At 39.9% G+C, this 16,172-nt stretch overlaps 1 protein-coding gene across 3 annotated transcripts in view; it reads right to left on the bottom strand.

The window, feature by feature from the left end:
* Window positions 1-6,879: 6,879 nt before the first annotated feature.
* Window positions 6,880-16,172, bottom strand: part of PLEKHA5 (pleckstrin homology domain containing A5) — a 312,397-nt gene continuing 303,104 nt past the window's right edge. The window contains exon 30 of one of the 3 annotated variants that reach the window (XM_067559175.1): window positions 6,880-8,190. Coding sequence is in view for 1 of the 3 variants with exons in the window: in XM_067559171.1 (XP_067415272.1) it covers window positions 8,172-8,190 (19 nt within the window). In the remaining 2 variants the exon portion in view is untranslated. The remainder of the gene's footprint in view (window positions 8,191-16,172) is intronic. The other 2 variants (XM_067559171.1, XM_067559176.1) reach the window with 2 other exon arrangements.

Genomic DNA, 16,172 nt, shown 5'->3' with positions numbered 1-16,172 from the left:
AATAAAGAGGTAAATACAAATATAATCTTACCCTAACTAAAGAAGATCTATTTTTTTCTACAGGTAATTAGTTTACACGATGGAATAATTTCCTTTCTTATCTTTAAAACTCACATATAAAACAGCTCAGATAGCATCATTTACATACAGGCTGCTGCACATGCATGCTAATGTCTTCCAGTGAAAAGTTCAGGCAAGATTGAGAGTTTGCAGATTTCTTGCACGTGCTCAGCACCCAGATACAAGTAAAACCAGAACAGAAATGGATATTTTCTAAAGAACCTTTAGAAACCATGTCTGTTACGACTCATTGTGCCTCTGGATGGATTAAAATCTAAGCAATTATCCCAGGCCTGAAGATTTTGACAACCCTTTATGTATTGTTTAAATTGAACATTGAGTCAATATTAAACTTTTTTATGCATGTTGAGAATTGTATAATCACATAGCTTCTTTCATCTGTCAATTATGCTCATGCCTGACAATAATTCTGTTGTGTTATCACCACTTTTTTTTGTCAGGCTTACTATATTGCTCAGCATTGGAATCAAGCTGTATTCCCATTCAAGGTACTATCATGTCACCCATCAGCAATCATTTCCTTTCAGTCCTTAAAACCATTAAGTAGCCATGCCATGAAGACAAAAGCACAGGGAGCGAGGCACAGGGAGGAAAACTGCCATGGGGAAGCAGCAGCAGCTGTTGCTAGGCTAACTTTGTTCTTTAGGGGATCCTTCAGATAGAATACTTGAACTTGAACTGAGCATGTGCGTGCCACCCTTCCTCTGCTTCAGCTTCGAACATAACTAATCTCCTCAATGCAGAAACTGGAAATTAGCTTGGATTAATTGCTTTTGTAGCAGCACAGCCAACAGGTAATAACTCTGCTTTTATGACACAACCCAGTGATTCTGTTCCTATTGAAAGCAGCAAGCCACAGGAGAAGGGAGGGTGTGGGAGAAATCTTCCTGGAGCAGTAATTTTGATTGCCACTAGGAATTTCAAGCACAGCTCCAGCTCATTGGGCACCTTTAAATGGTTGTAGATGAACAGCAGATTCTCCTAGAGGTTTTAGAAAGGACTCTGTGTATATCAGAATAACAATCCAGAGTTTTTAATCTGGTTGAATGCAGCACACGCTGCACCTTAGTGTTAATAAAGGAATTTATCTTAAATGCTGAGTCTGTATCTAGAATTTGGTTCTTTCATATAGACATCCTATTGTGTAGGAGTTTGTTTTGTCAAGAGATCATAGCTATTTCAGAGTTTTAGGTTACCTGGATTTACTGACCGGAAACACTCAATTTTATGCATTAGTGGACATGAAAGCAATTTTTGTTGCTGAAGTCCAGCGTTAAGAACAGAAATGACATGCATAGGCACAGATACATGGGGAACCTTGCACTGCACTTTCCTCAAATATGGGTGGCTCAAAGCAGAGCTATTTGACCTCTCACTTCCATAAACACTACATCCACTCAAGGTTTTAATAAGGAATACCCAATCCAGCTACTAGATGGCACATTAATGAGGCTTTAGGACAGAGAAGGACAGCCCAGTGAGCAGCTTTGCTAGGTCATGTTTAGCAGATCATGACACTGTGATATGTGACAAGGGTTTTGCTGTCATATTCCTCTTGAATGACTAAGGTAGTGCAGTTTTCAGTGAGCTCAATGAGAACTGAGTAATTTTCTCCCTCAAAGCAGTCCCCAAAGGTTTAGATTATGTAAGCAACTATGATTTTCCCAGTGCTCTTATTCATCCCCATACTAACAAATTCATCTTCACTCACTCAATTTGCCAAGTGGGCCTGAGAGGCTGATTCCTATATCTGTCCATGGGCAGAAGCTATTGTTCTAGCTATCCAGAGCAGCTAAAACAGTTGCACAGAATGAAAAAATACAAAGTCCACTAATAGCAGTTCCCCAAAATGGGCAGTCACAGGAATGAGAACACCAACTATATCCATAGCGAAAGGTAGCGAAGGATTGAATGTATCCTCCCTATGGTATGTAACTTGCTTAAACTAGCCTCTGTAACAGCTGACTGGAGAGTAGTTAATGTAATGCCAATTTATAAAAAAGGCTCCAATCCTGACACTTATAGGCTGGTAAAACTAACTACTCAGTGCCGGGCAAATTGGTTGAAACTATAGTAAAGAACAACAGAATTCTCAGGCACATTAATAAACGATATGTTGGGGAAGAGTCAACCTAGCTTTTATAAAGGGAAATCATGCCTCACAAATCTGTTAGACTATTTTGAGGGTGTCAACAAGCATGTGGATAAGGGTAATCCAGTGAACATAGTGTACTTGGACTTTCAGAAAGCCTTTGCCACAGTCCTTCCCCAAAAGCTCTTAAGCAAATTAAGCAGTCATGGGATAAAAGGGAAGAGCCTCTCATGGATCAGTAACTGGTTAAAAGATAGGAACCAAAGGGTAGGAATAAACGGCCAGTTTTTACAGTAGACAGTGGTCTCCCAAGGATCGGTACTGGGACCTGTGCTGTCCAACATAGTCATAAGTGAGCTGGAAAAGAAGGTTAAACAATAAGGTGGCAAGATTTGCAGATGATACAAAATTACTCAAAATAGTTAAGTCCAAAGCTGACTGCAAAGAGTTAAAGGGATCTCACTAAACTGAGTGACTGGGCAACAAAATGGAAGGTGAAATTCAATGTTGATAAGTGATGCCAATTGGAAAAAATAATCCCAATCAGAGATATAAAATGATGGGGGCTAAATTAGCTTTTACTACTCAAGAAAGATCTTGGAGTCATCATGGATCGTTCTCTGAAAGCATCCACTTAATGTGCAGTGGCAGTCAAAAAAGCGAACAGAATGTCAGGAATCATTAGGAAAGGGATAGGTAAGATAGAAAATATCATATTGCCTCTTTATAAATCCCTGGTAAGCCCACATCTTGAATACTGCTTGCAGATCTGGTTGCTCCAATAAAAGGGAAGGTCCTCTCGTGGAATTGGAAAATGTACAGAAAAGGGGGTTATATAGCGGTCTATAAAATCATGACTGGTGTGGAAAAGTAAGAAAGAAAGTGTTCTTTACTCCTCATAACACAAGAGCTAGGGGTCACCATGTGAAATTAATAGGCAGCAGGTTTAAACACAAACAAAAGGAAGTATTTCTTCACACAACGCAGAGTCAGCCAGAGGCTGTTGTGAAGGCCAAGGCTATAACAGGATTCAAAAAAGAACTAGATAAGTTCATGGAGGAGAGGTTCATCAATGGCTATTAGCCAGGATAGGCAGGGATTGCTGTTTGCCAGAAGCTGGGAATGGATCACTTGATGATTACCTGTTCTATTCATTCCCTCTGAAGCACCTGGCACTGGTCACTATTGGAAGACAGGATACTAGGCTAGGTGGATCATTGATCTGATCCAATATGGCTGTTCTTATTTCATCTAATCAATTGCTTAACACCTGTGACAAAAGCAATACAAAATTGCTTCACTAAACCGTGGAATAACAGCTAATGTTATGAAATTTTCTTACATGTAACCCTAGTTATGTCTCGTGGAACTTGAACAGTAACAATTCACTTTCAACTTGATTAGTGCACATTAATTTAGGTAAGATGAAAGAAAATGGTTTTTGGATTGTTTGAAAAAAATAATCTGAGAATTTTTCAGGTTCCTGTATGAAATTTTTAATTGAACATGCTTTTGAATAGAAAGTCCTCCTCCCCCTTGGTCAGGACACTGAATCACAGTCGGGTTTTAATTGCTGGATGATCTATCTGCTCCCTGAACTGGCCCAGACCAGTTCGCACAAGAAATTCCTGAGAGACAAAGTACAGCCTTTCCAGTGATGTTACTTTATTCAGGAATTTGAAAGGACCGCATTCCTTAGTCTTCTTAGAATAATGCAAATGGAGAACAAAAGCTCCAGACAGGAGATGTAATTGGTTTTGAAGAGCATGAACATCTGTAGAGCATGTGTCTGTTGTATATCCCTAGAGACCCTGCTTTTGAGGAAAAAAGCACACTATATAGGAATGTCAGCACAGTAGCCAATAAAGCAATCAATCAGCAATTTTAAAAATAATCTAGACACAGGCTTAAACTATAGCTATTTGCAGGCTTACAATCTAGGAATTCAGTTGTTTAGAGGTTAATATTTAAAAAAATACAACCATTGGCAGGAGAGTTAAAAGCTAAGTGCAATGGACAGAAATTTCAATGAGGCAGGAGAAAGGAAAGTAGCTGCTTTTTTTTTAATCAAGCAAACAACTATTTGCTTTTCCAAACACAACTGAAAATAGTTTCTAGCACCCAATAGTACTTCAAATCTTCACTACAAATGCTGAGGAAATTCTGATGTCTGGCATACCAGCATGCCTGTGTTGGTTAGAAGGATTTGATGGTTAGCTTTTGCTGGCACTGCTATATTAGCAAACAGACAGTTATAATGGCAAAAAGTTTCTTTTGGCAGTATAGCTTATTTTGTTCACGGAACTGATAAAAGCTTTACAGGCAAAAGGCCCTTTGTGCGGGTATAAACTGCATCTATCCTATGAAGGTCTGTTGGTATAGCTATACCAGCAAACCTTATTTTCTTTGGCTAGTGCTGAGACAACAGCCTGTTGTGCCTTTCCATTTCCTCACTTCTCTACAGTTGAACAACCACAGAACATGGTGCACATTTTAACACCTGAAACAGACCACACACTGAAGTGAAACACTTATTTTAGACTCATCGTAAGTATGTGCTGCACTACTGGGAATGCAACACCTTTTATGTGGGTGTGGCCCAAGATATTGAACAAATAAGTAAACAAACCAGAAGCCGAACAATGTCTTCAGCAAACAGTGCTTTTCTGTTTTAAAAACAGCTCGGAGTCTGATTTCTTCAAGAAGTGAAAAATGTATTACAATATTTTTTTAAAGGGTATTAAAAAAATATCTCACACAGCTGTGCTGGATCCAAGCAAACTGGAAAGGTAAGACTGCAATAGAATCCTTCAAACTCACAAATCTGAAGATGGGTTAAAATGGTGAGAAAGCTTCTGGACTTGATCTAAGTGTTAATAGCAACCTTTAGTATTGGTACTATTATATTTTGGTATATACTAGTCAGAGCTTTATGGAATACAGGAAGGCAGGGGGAAAATGACTTAGGAATCTGTAAATGGATCCAGATCTCTCTCTCCTAGGAAATCAGTTAAAAATTCAACCCAGGTTGGTAGCAAGCAGAAATGATTATCATTTCAAGGCTCTTTGGTGGCATAGGTAAAGTGTGGTTTCAGTTCTGTTTGTAGCACTCAAGTGACCACTTCACAGAACTATTCCAATTGGTATTCTGGTTAGAAGTCTCAGAGACACAAAGGATCGAATGAGCTTGGAAACTGAAATATCTTCTCATCTATAGGTAATTACTATACTGTTCAGGGTTGGGAGATATTGGCAGTGGGATACAAGGAACCTTGTTCAAGGTTTTCAGGTGCTTTGGCTAAATAGAGAACTTCAGTCTACGGAGCTGTGAATCTAGCACCTTTTGTCAGCCTTAAGTTTGTGGATAGGTAAAGGGGTTATTTTGGGGACACTGTGGCACAGAGTAGGGAAGACTCTTTGGCTGCTGGACTCTTGCCTACAATGAGTACAAACTTGATCTCTCTTTCTTCAGTCATGATTTATCATTTCCCCCAACCTCCCTCTCTGTGTCCTTCTAAGCTCTGCTGCGAAATCCTGCCTCCTATATTGTGTATCTTCACAGTGAAAGGCAAAATGTTGGGGAAAGTGCGAGACTCGCCTGTTTGGGTGGCAGAGATTCTTTTGGTAGCCCCAGGAAGAGCTAAGGTCAGGGCTGTGTGTGAAAAGGAGTAGTACATCTACAGTTTGAACAGACATACACGTATTAGCTTTGATTGAACTAAAGCACTAAAAATAGCAGTGTAGCCATGGTGGCATGGGCTAACTGCCTGAGTACAATTACATCTGAGACTCTAGGGGTATGTCTATACTGACAGCTGCAAAGTCGCTGCTGCCAGATTGATCTTTCTGGATCGATTGAGTGGTCATTGTACACCCGCTCAATCAGGAAGTCGACTGAGTAAATCCACCTCCTCAAGTAGCGCAGTCCAGTGACGACACCGCGCAGAAGGGAAGCACAGCAGTCGACGGGAGTTACGCAAGCTACTCTGCGTAGCTTGCGTAACTCCCATCGACTGCCGCCAAATCTCCGGTAAGTGTAGACCAGGGCTAGGTACATACTCCAGCAGCTAACCTAAACCGCTACCTGTGCTGCTGTGGTTACACTGCTAGTTTTAGCACAATAGCTCAACGCTAGTGCATATAACTTCCAGCTCAGGTGGATGGACATACATGTCCAGCTGCATTGTAGACATACCCTAAGAAGAACACAGGTCTCCTATTTTAGAGGGCAGTGTTAGAACTGGCCTGAGGCATCAAGTATGACCATCTCTTGTACTTAGTACTTTTACCAAATAAACATCAGGATTCTAGAGATTAATTTAATTGGGATACTATTTGTATGATCGTAAAAAAAAAAGAAAGATGGACTGGCATACCTCTTTAAAGAGCTGCACTGAAGCACACAACCCTTGCTTAAATCTTTAAAAGGATTCCAGATCTTTACTGTCTAGATCCAAAGCCATTTTTTTCAAATAATCTACTTTTCATTATCCTTTACTAAAAATGTGAGTCAATCTCTACTTACACTTGTTCAGACAGCAGTAAGAGATGGAGATGTGAAACCAGTAGTGTATGTAGTAAGATGACATGAACAACAATGGTTTTAGGTTTTATTTTGGTTCCTGGAAGATATACAGATGTCAGAGTCCTGAGGAATCATTTCATTCCTCTCTTCACCCCTATCATGCATGGTTTTTGCTTTATCATCTTAGTGCCTTTCAAATATTAATAATTTAATCCTCACAGCACCCTTATAGGACGAGCAATTATTTCTTACATAAACACATTGGGAACTGAAGCATAAGGCAACTAAGTGACTTGCCCAAGGTCGTATGGGAGAGCCAGGAATTGAACCCCAATTTCTTCCTGAGTACCAACCACAAGGCTGTCTCTGCTTTAGGCTGTGGGCACCACTCCTTCCAGCTGAGCAAAGTGGAATCCTTTAAGAGTCTACCAATGCTGCTTTTGTTTGTAGTGGTGTCATTGAGTCTTTAAGGCAAGAGACTATCATGATTATCATATAGTTTGACCTACTGCACATGGCAGACCACAAGAACCTCCCCCAACCAATCATATGATAGGACCATAACTCTTATTAAGATGTACTTCCCACAAAAAAAGGATGAGTACATTGTGTCATCTGCTTACTGGAAGAAATACTACCCACACAACTTTTTAAGAACATCAACATTTATTTAACATGATAAAAAAGAAATGAGATATGAACATTTGCATTTGAACAATAGTAAGTGGCATCTTATACTTACACTAGATGTGCTCATTGTATAATATATACACAATGAACATAATTACATTTGTACACAAACTAAGTACTGGAATTGAAAACCTGCTTATTGCTGTACACACCCTATTCCACAAAGTAAAAGCCCAGTACCTCAAAATACCTATACTTCATTTTGTTTAAGAAAAAGTAAGCACAAACATTCATGTATATGTTGATAAGTGTGGTAGTAACTGCTGATGCTGCAATCTGACCAAGAAATAATTACAGCAGAACAGGACATACTTTACTCAGCAATAATAAAAATGGCACATTTTAAATACTTATATAAAAATTTTACAAATCAAATGTGAAAACAATACACTACAGTATTTAAAAAGGGTAAAACAAGGTCTAGTGGCGATATGTAAAAGAAATTGATGTTATGTACCTAAAAGAAGCAAAAATGCAAACAAATGATTTCATAATTAAAAACATTAAATTCTGTAAAACTAAGGTTCTGACTTTAGGCTGCATATGAAAAAGAATCTATGTGCATGGAAATCATAGCAACAAGCTGGTATCGGAAGAACAATCTTCAGATTGTTGAGCGTACATATGGGCTGTTTAAAGCTGTCTTGGAACAAACATTTTCCAGAAAGTGATAAAATGATGCTCTATGGCCAAAAGCATCAGAACTATGAATTTCATAGATTTAAAATATACTCTACAATATTGTCTCATATTTTCATAGGTCCATACTCCTCAGTCATGGTTTCAACAGTATCTGTTAGAGCTGAAAGAGAGACATGGATTAAGTTACTGTATTTTACCAAAACAATGCATAAAGTACCTTTTAGGATTAGGCATGACAGGGAATTTCTGACCTTGCTATGGCTAGCCATAAAGTAAATTAAGATTATATTAAAAAGAATCTAAGAAAAATTTCCACAACCTGTTTTTTGAGGCATTAAAGCCATTTTGACAACAATGCACATATGTAAACTGAAAGGTTTTTTTTGTATGAGGAACTGTCAGAGGCCTGCTCTATATTTACAGGGAAATTCGACAGTAGTTAATGGGAGTTAGCTTGTGTAACTTACGTTGACTTCCTAAATCCTCTTCTGTGCGCTGTCTCCACGACACTGCGCCAATGGGAAATGCACACCTGTTGACGCAGCGGTACACTTTTTGGGGAGGTGGCTTTATTGAATCGACTTCCGGATCGATTGAGAAGGTCTTCACTTCCGCTCAATCAATCCAGATAAATCGATCTGATGGATGCGAATTTGCCATTGTCAGTGAAGACATACCCTTAGAGTTTTATACTGCCACCCATCAATATAGTAACTAAGTGCTTTCCATGTAAAATTAATAGCAAAGCCCCTACATGCTGTACCAAAGGACTGGCGAGGTTAGAAACGGTATACAGTACTCTTCACTTGCTATGATGTAATGCAGTGTTAGGGATGAAAGGTGCTAAATGAATTTCATCACCACTCTATTAAACTGTCTATCAGCATGCTTAAAAGGTAACAATATACTTGTGGTACAGATCCAAAATTTGTCTGAATGATGCCAGAAGCCATAATATAGAAAAAGACATGTGTGAATAAATTCTCTCTGCTTAGTCCTATGATACCACACAGAACCATTTTCCTATTCCAGATTCCTCTGCCATGAGTATCATTTTATTAACGGACTGTAAAAGCTCTAAACAGATATTACTTCAGCACTCACTGAAACCATCACGCATTTCTCAGCCCCCGTCTTAAAAACTGGTCTTACTATGAACCAGAATGCGTCCCTCAATTTTCAAATTCTCTCTATTGCAAAGGATTTCTTGCTCTGCAGATTGCATCCCACTGAATAAATGAGTTCCTGCTTAAAAAAATTAAACTCTTCCTACAGGACAGGAAATTTTTCGCAGCCCTGTATACTTGCTGTTTCATTTGGGAAATTGCAGCTCTTTATACATTAGTCATAAGTAAAAGAAATGCTGCCCACATTTAACATATTTAAATGAGTGGGCAGTGCTTAAGAAAGGTGTTGTATTGTCAGCCCTAGAGCAAGATCTCTAATCACAGAGAATTGTGCCCACATTGTGGGCAGCAGCAGTGTAGGTGGGATCCCACACACCATGCTTCATTGTGTTTCAACTAAAACTGGTCAGGAATCTTTTGACAAAATATTTTTAGTTGGAAAATGAAACAAACTTTTTGTGGAAACCTATCATTTTCAATGAGGTGGAGGAAGAAAGAGGCTCATCCCTGAATAGTCAATAGCCCAGCAGTTAGGACACTTATGTGGGATATACAAAGATATACAAGTTTAAGTCCCTCCTCCAAAATCATGCAGGACAGGAACTTGAGCCTTTGTGTGCCTCTCCCTCTAATTTTTTGCAAAAACTTTCAGAAGGTCTAGGTTTTATTGCAACGCAGAACAAAACCAAATATCAAAAACTCGACATTTTTTGTGACATGGATTTCTTGTTTTCCAGTCCTAGTCTTAAGCTTGACACAAAACCAGCTGTACAGCGCCCTTTCAGTACTGGAGCTCTCTGATGAGACTGCTAACCAGTGTGTCAAGTGCAGATTTGATGTATTACATTAGGAAATGGACTAATGCCTCCAAATCAATTCAGATACTGAACAGAGGGAAACTATTTTTAGGCTCTAGTGTCCTTGGCTTCACTAAAACTGGGGAAGTAGAGGCACTGAGTCCATTTTAGAAGTACCATCCTAGAAATAGGTTATTTTGTCGTCAGCAGTTAAGTGTTGCTTGTGGAAACATATCTAAGGTGGCAATGTTAGACACATCACCACCTTCACATACACATAGCTGCGTAGGATGTTGAGATTAGTGTGTTAGCAGCAAAAGAGATTACCAGCCCTTATGTCTGCGGACTTGAATTCATATGGGATAAATACTTGAGAGAAAATGGCTTTGGTGACCTCCACACTGGTGCAAATGACAGAGCCAAATGCAATTTGACACAACTGGTAGTGTGTGCCAGGTTGCTACCCTTCAGGACAGAGATGTGGAGGCTGATCTGTGTGGGTAAATTAGTAGAACTATAACCAATAGAGTCTAGTGTTAGTATATAGAATATAAATATTCAGGCCTGCCTGTAAAGGCCCATATTTTGTAAGTATATCCTTATCATTTAGCTGGTTATAGGGGTATAAAACAAAGAATCAAAACCACAGGCCTTCCTCTCACTGTGAGAGTCTGAGACTGAAGCTGGGAAGCATGCAGTCACATATGCACATTCCAACATAACATCTAATACCAGGCTGTTAAGATAGTGATCCAGTCTAACACCTCCAGATATGGAAAAGATCCTAGAATGTTTAAAGGAAACTTGGTTTGATAAGTAATTCTTTTGCCAGATGGAATGCTAACAGTTGTGGTTGTAAAATCTACATTCCTTATTGTTTTGTCGTTATGGTACCCAATTCTCTATTTGAATGATTTGTCTGGTTCTTTGATTGTTTCTGTCTGTTGCATAACTAATTGTAATCAGTTAAGGTGGTGGGATATGATTGGTTAAAGAATTATGTTACAATACGTTAGGACTGGTTAAAGAATCATCTTGTAATATTGTTAAAGAAATGATTGGTTAAGATACATTATAAAAACTGAGGTAAAACAGGAAGTGGGGGGAAGATTTATTGGTGTAAAGGACTGGGCGGTCCTAATGGATGCTTGCTTGAAAAGATCCTAATAAACCTGTCGTGTTGCCTGCTGCTGGACTCTAGACTTCTGCATCTGTCAGCAAACTAAGAACTGGGGTGTGTGGGGTGTGTGTGTGTCGGTCCTAACATCTAGTTCCAGTCAATCCACTGAACTGTAAAAGAAAAGGTTGGTTGGGTAATGACAGCCCTAGTTAAAGGCCCAAAATATATACATACACATCTCCAACATGTGTATTTGTACATGCTATTTTTGATTTGTATTTATACATTTTGAAAGTATGATTTACCATTTTAATACTATAGTAAAAATATTTTAAGTTTGAAACAAACATTTGGAGTCCAACCTGAATCTGAACACGACTTGCTATACTGTTCATGAAAATCAACAGCAACAAAGGCTGCATGTAATGTTTTTGTATGAACAGAAGAGATTAAAACCATTTCACTTTAATTCAGAGGTAATATCTTTCTGCCTATTATTCATATAAGTATCTCATCACATGCAATAATTATGACTGTTAAAAACAAAGACGGCAGTCTATGAACTGGGTGTGTGTTTTCAACCAACTATGTGAAACATCTCTCTCTAAAACAAAGTTCTCCTTTCCTACTTACATGGCCTATGATAGCTTATAGGACCAATGAAACAAGGCACATTAATTCGATAGCCTTTTCTGGAAGGCTTACTAAATAAGGGACTCCTTGACAATGTAGAAGTTTTGACTGATTTAAGTGCTGGTAAAAGTGTTAAAATATTCTGACCTGTATGCCTTAGTTTCTTTAAACACCTGTACAAATAAACCTAACTTCTATTTCCACTTACACCCATCAAACAAGAAACCATAGGAACCATACAGAACCATAGGAATTGTAGGACTGGAAAGGACCTTGATAGGACATCTAGTCCAGTCCCTTGCACTGAGGCAGAACTAAATATTATCTAGACCAATCTTGACATGTATTTGTTCTTAAATACCTCCAATGATGTAGATTCCACAATCTCCCACGGTAATTTCTTCCAGCACTTAACCACCCTGACAGTTAGGAAGTTTTTCTTACTGTCTCACCTAAATCTCCTTTGCGGCAATTTAAGCCCATTGCTCCTTGTCCTGTCCTCAGTGGATAAGGAGAACAATTTATCCTGCTCCTCTTTATAACAATCTTTTTATATACTGTTAGGTGCAGTGGCACAGGAGCCAGCCAACAGAGCTAAAAACAGGGTAGATTGGGGAGGGAATGTGTGGTGTTCTGGTATTGTTAGGGGTTTTTTTGGTGGGTTTTGTTTTTGTCTCTCTCACTGACAGGAAGAAGGGGGAAAGGCTATGACAGATACAGAGGTGGTAATGGTAGTCCTCAAGCAGTGGAAGAAACAATGAGGATGACTGGATGTGGAAAGCTGCGGGATGTACATGATCCTGGAGCAGGTACCTAAAATGAGCTTCGTTTGTATGAAATGCCACCTCAGAGCTGATGGAAGAGAAGGTTCGAGGATTGGAGATGCAGATGGAAACTCTGGTTGAGTTTTTACAAGGGGGTTCAAGAAGATGATGGAGCAAAGGAATGAAGAGGCTAAAGGGAAAAACCCAGACCTGTAAATGGAAGCAGGACCAACGAACTCTGAGGAGAGAATGCTGGGTGAGGAAAGTGGCCAGTGGAAGCACGTAATTGCGAGAACCCGACAGAGGAAATGATGGGCTAGTGAAGGAGAAAGAGCTCATAAACAGGTTTGCGGAGTTGGAAAATGAAGAAGGGGCACAGCAGGTGGTTGCTGAAGGTGGGAGGGTTAGGAAGAAGAGAAGAGCAGCTAGTCCTATACAAAGAGTGGATGAGCCAATGGAGATACCACCAAATAAGAGCCCCAAGAGGATACAGAAATGGTTGCACTGGATTGCAAAGGAGAATAGTAGATGAGATGACTTGCAGTCAGAAAGAATAGGGAATAGGTCGGAGAACCGCACCGTTAGCAGGAAAAGGCAGGTCTGCATGATTGGGGACTCCCTGCTGAGAAGAACAGACAAGCCTGTAACCAAAGCTGATGCAGAGAACAGAACGGTGTGCTGTCTGCCAGGTGCTAAGATACAGGATGTGGACCTGAGGCTGAAGAGGATCCTAACGGGAGCAGGAAAGAATCCACTGATTGTCCTTCTTGTTGGTACAAATGATAAACTAGATTCTCGCTGGAACATATCAAAGGAGACTATGCCAGGCTGGGGAAGACTCTTAAGGAAATCGAGGCTTAGGTTATCTTCAGTGGTATTCTGCCTGTCCCTAGAGGAGGACAACAAAGGCGTGACAAGATTCTGATGATCAACAGGCAGTGGTGCTATAAAGAGAGCTTTGGCATGCATGGTCACTGGGAGGCATTCATGGATGGAGGACTGTTCTTTTGGGATGGACTTCACTTGAGTAGGGAGGAAAATGCACTTCTAGGATGGAGGCTGGCACAACTGATTAAGAGAGCTTTAAACTAGAGAGCTGCGGGAGATGGTTGGGAGATGCCAAGGTAATCTCCATGCCTGATTTTAGCATTGAGAGGGAGGAAAATTAAGTAAGAAAGGACATAGTGGGGAGCAGAATGGATATTAAGAGCAAGGGTAGTGTAGATACCAGCCTAATAGGTGATACTGGCAATAGAATGACTGTGCCAAATCAGGTAAGGAATGCGAGCGAAGGCAAATAGCAAAAATTAAGATGTTTGTATACCAATGCAAGGAGCCTGGGTAACAAAATGGAAGAACTAGAGCTACTGGTAGAGAAAGTGAAACCAGATGTTATAGGGATAACAGAAATATGGTGGAATAGTAGTCATGACTGGTGTACAAGTATTGAAGGGTATGTACTGTTTAGGAAAGACAGATATAAAGGCAAGGGTGGAGTAGCAGCATTGTATATCGATGAGGTAGACTGTAAAGAAATTAGAAGTATGGAATAGATGAGACATTGGGGAAGAAAACTACTAGAGTTTCCCCTGGGGTAGTGCTTGCGGTGTGCTACTGACCACCAGGATCTGATTTGGACCTGGATAGAGATCTCTTAGGGCTTTTAATGAAGTAAACACTACTGGGAACTGTGTGATTATGGGAGACTAACTTCCCAGATAAAGACTGGAGGACAAGTGCTAATAGTAATTAACAAGGCCCAGATTTTCCTGGATGTGATAGCTGAGATTTCTTCACCAAATAGTTACTGAACCAACAAGAGGGGATGCCATTTTAGATTTGGTATTGGTGAGTAGTGAGGAGGACTTCATAGAAAAACTGGTTGTAGGGGACAACCTTGCTTTGAGCGACCATGAGCTAATTCAGTTCAACTAAATGGAAGGATAAACAAAAATAGATCTGTGACTAGTCTCTGACTTCAAAAGGGTTAACTTTAAAAAATTAAGGGAATTAGTTGGGGAAGTGGACTGGACTGAAGAACTCATGGATCTAAAGATGGAGGAGGCTTGGAATTATTTCAAGTCAAAATTGCAGGCACTATCTGAAGCCTGCATCCCAAGGAAGGGGGAAAAATCATAGACAAAGAGTTGTAGACCAAGCTGAATGAGTAAGCATCTCGGACAGTGATTTAGAGAAAGCAGAAAGTCTTCAAGGAGTGGAAGATGAGGGAGATCAGCAAGGAAAGTGACCTCTTGGAGGTCAGAACATGTAGAGATAAAGTGAGAAAGGCCAGAAACCAAGTAGAGCTGGTCCTTGCAAAGGGAATCAAAACCAATAGTAAAAGGTTCTATAGCCATATAAATAGGAAGAAAACGAAGAAGAAGTGGGACTGCTAAGCACTGAGGATGGGGTGGACGATAACGCGAATCGAGGCATGGCCCAATATCTAAACAAATACTTTGTCTGTTTTTAATGAGGCTAATGAAGAGCTTGGGGTAGTGGTAAGGTGGCTAATGGCAATGAGGATACGGAGGTAGAAATTACCACATCCAAGGTAGAACCCAAACTTGAACAGCTTAATGGGACTAAATCGGGGGGGGGGGGGGGGGGGGGGGGGGGGGGGGCTGGATAATCTCCATCCAAGAATATTAAAGGAACTAGCACATGGAACTGCAAGCCTATTAGCAAGGATTTTTAATGAATCTGTAAACTCAGGGGCTGTATTATATGACTAGAGAATTGCTAACATAGGAACTATTTTTAAGAAAGGGGAAAAAAGTGATCTGGGTAACTACAGGCCTGTTAGTTTGACCTCAGAAGTATGCAAGATCTTGGAAAAAAATTTGAAAGAGAAAGTATTTAAGGACATCAAGGTTAATGGTAATTGGGATAAAATGCAACATGGCTGTACAAAAGGTAGATTGTGCCAGACCAGACTGATTTCCTTTTTTGAGACGGTAACAGATTTTTTAGACAAAGGGAATGCAGTGGATCTAATTTACCTTGATTTCAGTAAGACATTTTATATGGTTTCACATGAGGAATTATCCGTTAAATTGGAAAAGATGGGGATTAATATGAAAATTGAAAGGTGGATAAGGAACTGGTTAAAGGGGAGACTACAACGGGTCATACTGAAAAGTGAACGGTCAAGCTGGAGAGAGGTTACTAAGGGAGTTCCTCAGGAATTGGTCTTGGGACCAATCTTATTTAACCATTTAATGACTGACCTTGGCACAAAAAATGGGAATGTGCTAATAAAGTTTGCGGATGACACAAAGTTGGGAAGTATTGCCAATATAGAGAAGGATCGGGATATCATACAGGAAGATCTGAATGACCTTGTAAACTGGAATAATAGAAACAGGATGAGATTTAATAGTGGAAAGTGCAAGGTCATGCTTTTAGGGACTAACAAGAATTTCTGCTATAAACTGGGGATGCATCAGTTGGAAGTGACAGAAGGAGAAGGACATGGGCGTATTGGTTGATCACAGGATGACTATGAGCCGCCAAGGTGATGTGGCTGTGAAAAATGCTAATGCGGTCCTTGGAGGCATCAGACGAGGTATTTCCAATAGAGAGAGGGAGGTGTTAGTACCATTACACAAGGTGCTCATGAGGCCTCATCTGGAAAACTGTGCAATTCTGGTTCCCCATGTTTAAGAAAGAAGAATTCAAATTGGAACTGGTGCAAAGAA

This window comes from Emydura macquarii, unplaced genomic scaffold, assembly GCF_026122565.2.
Source record: "Emydura macquarii macquarii isolate MOO-44397 ecotype Brisbane River unplaced genomic scaffold, CSIRO-AGI_Emac_v2 contig_2205, whole genome shotgun sequence".
Taxonomy (NCBI): Eukaryota; Metazoa; Chordata; order Testudines; family Chelidae; genus Emydura; species Emydura macquarii.
The sequence above is the reverse complement of the archived record's forward strand: the minus strand, read 5'-3'. Positions and strand labels throughout refer to the sequence as shown.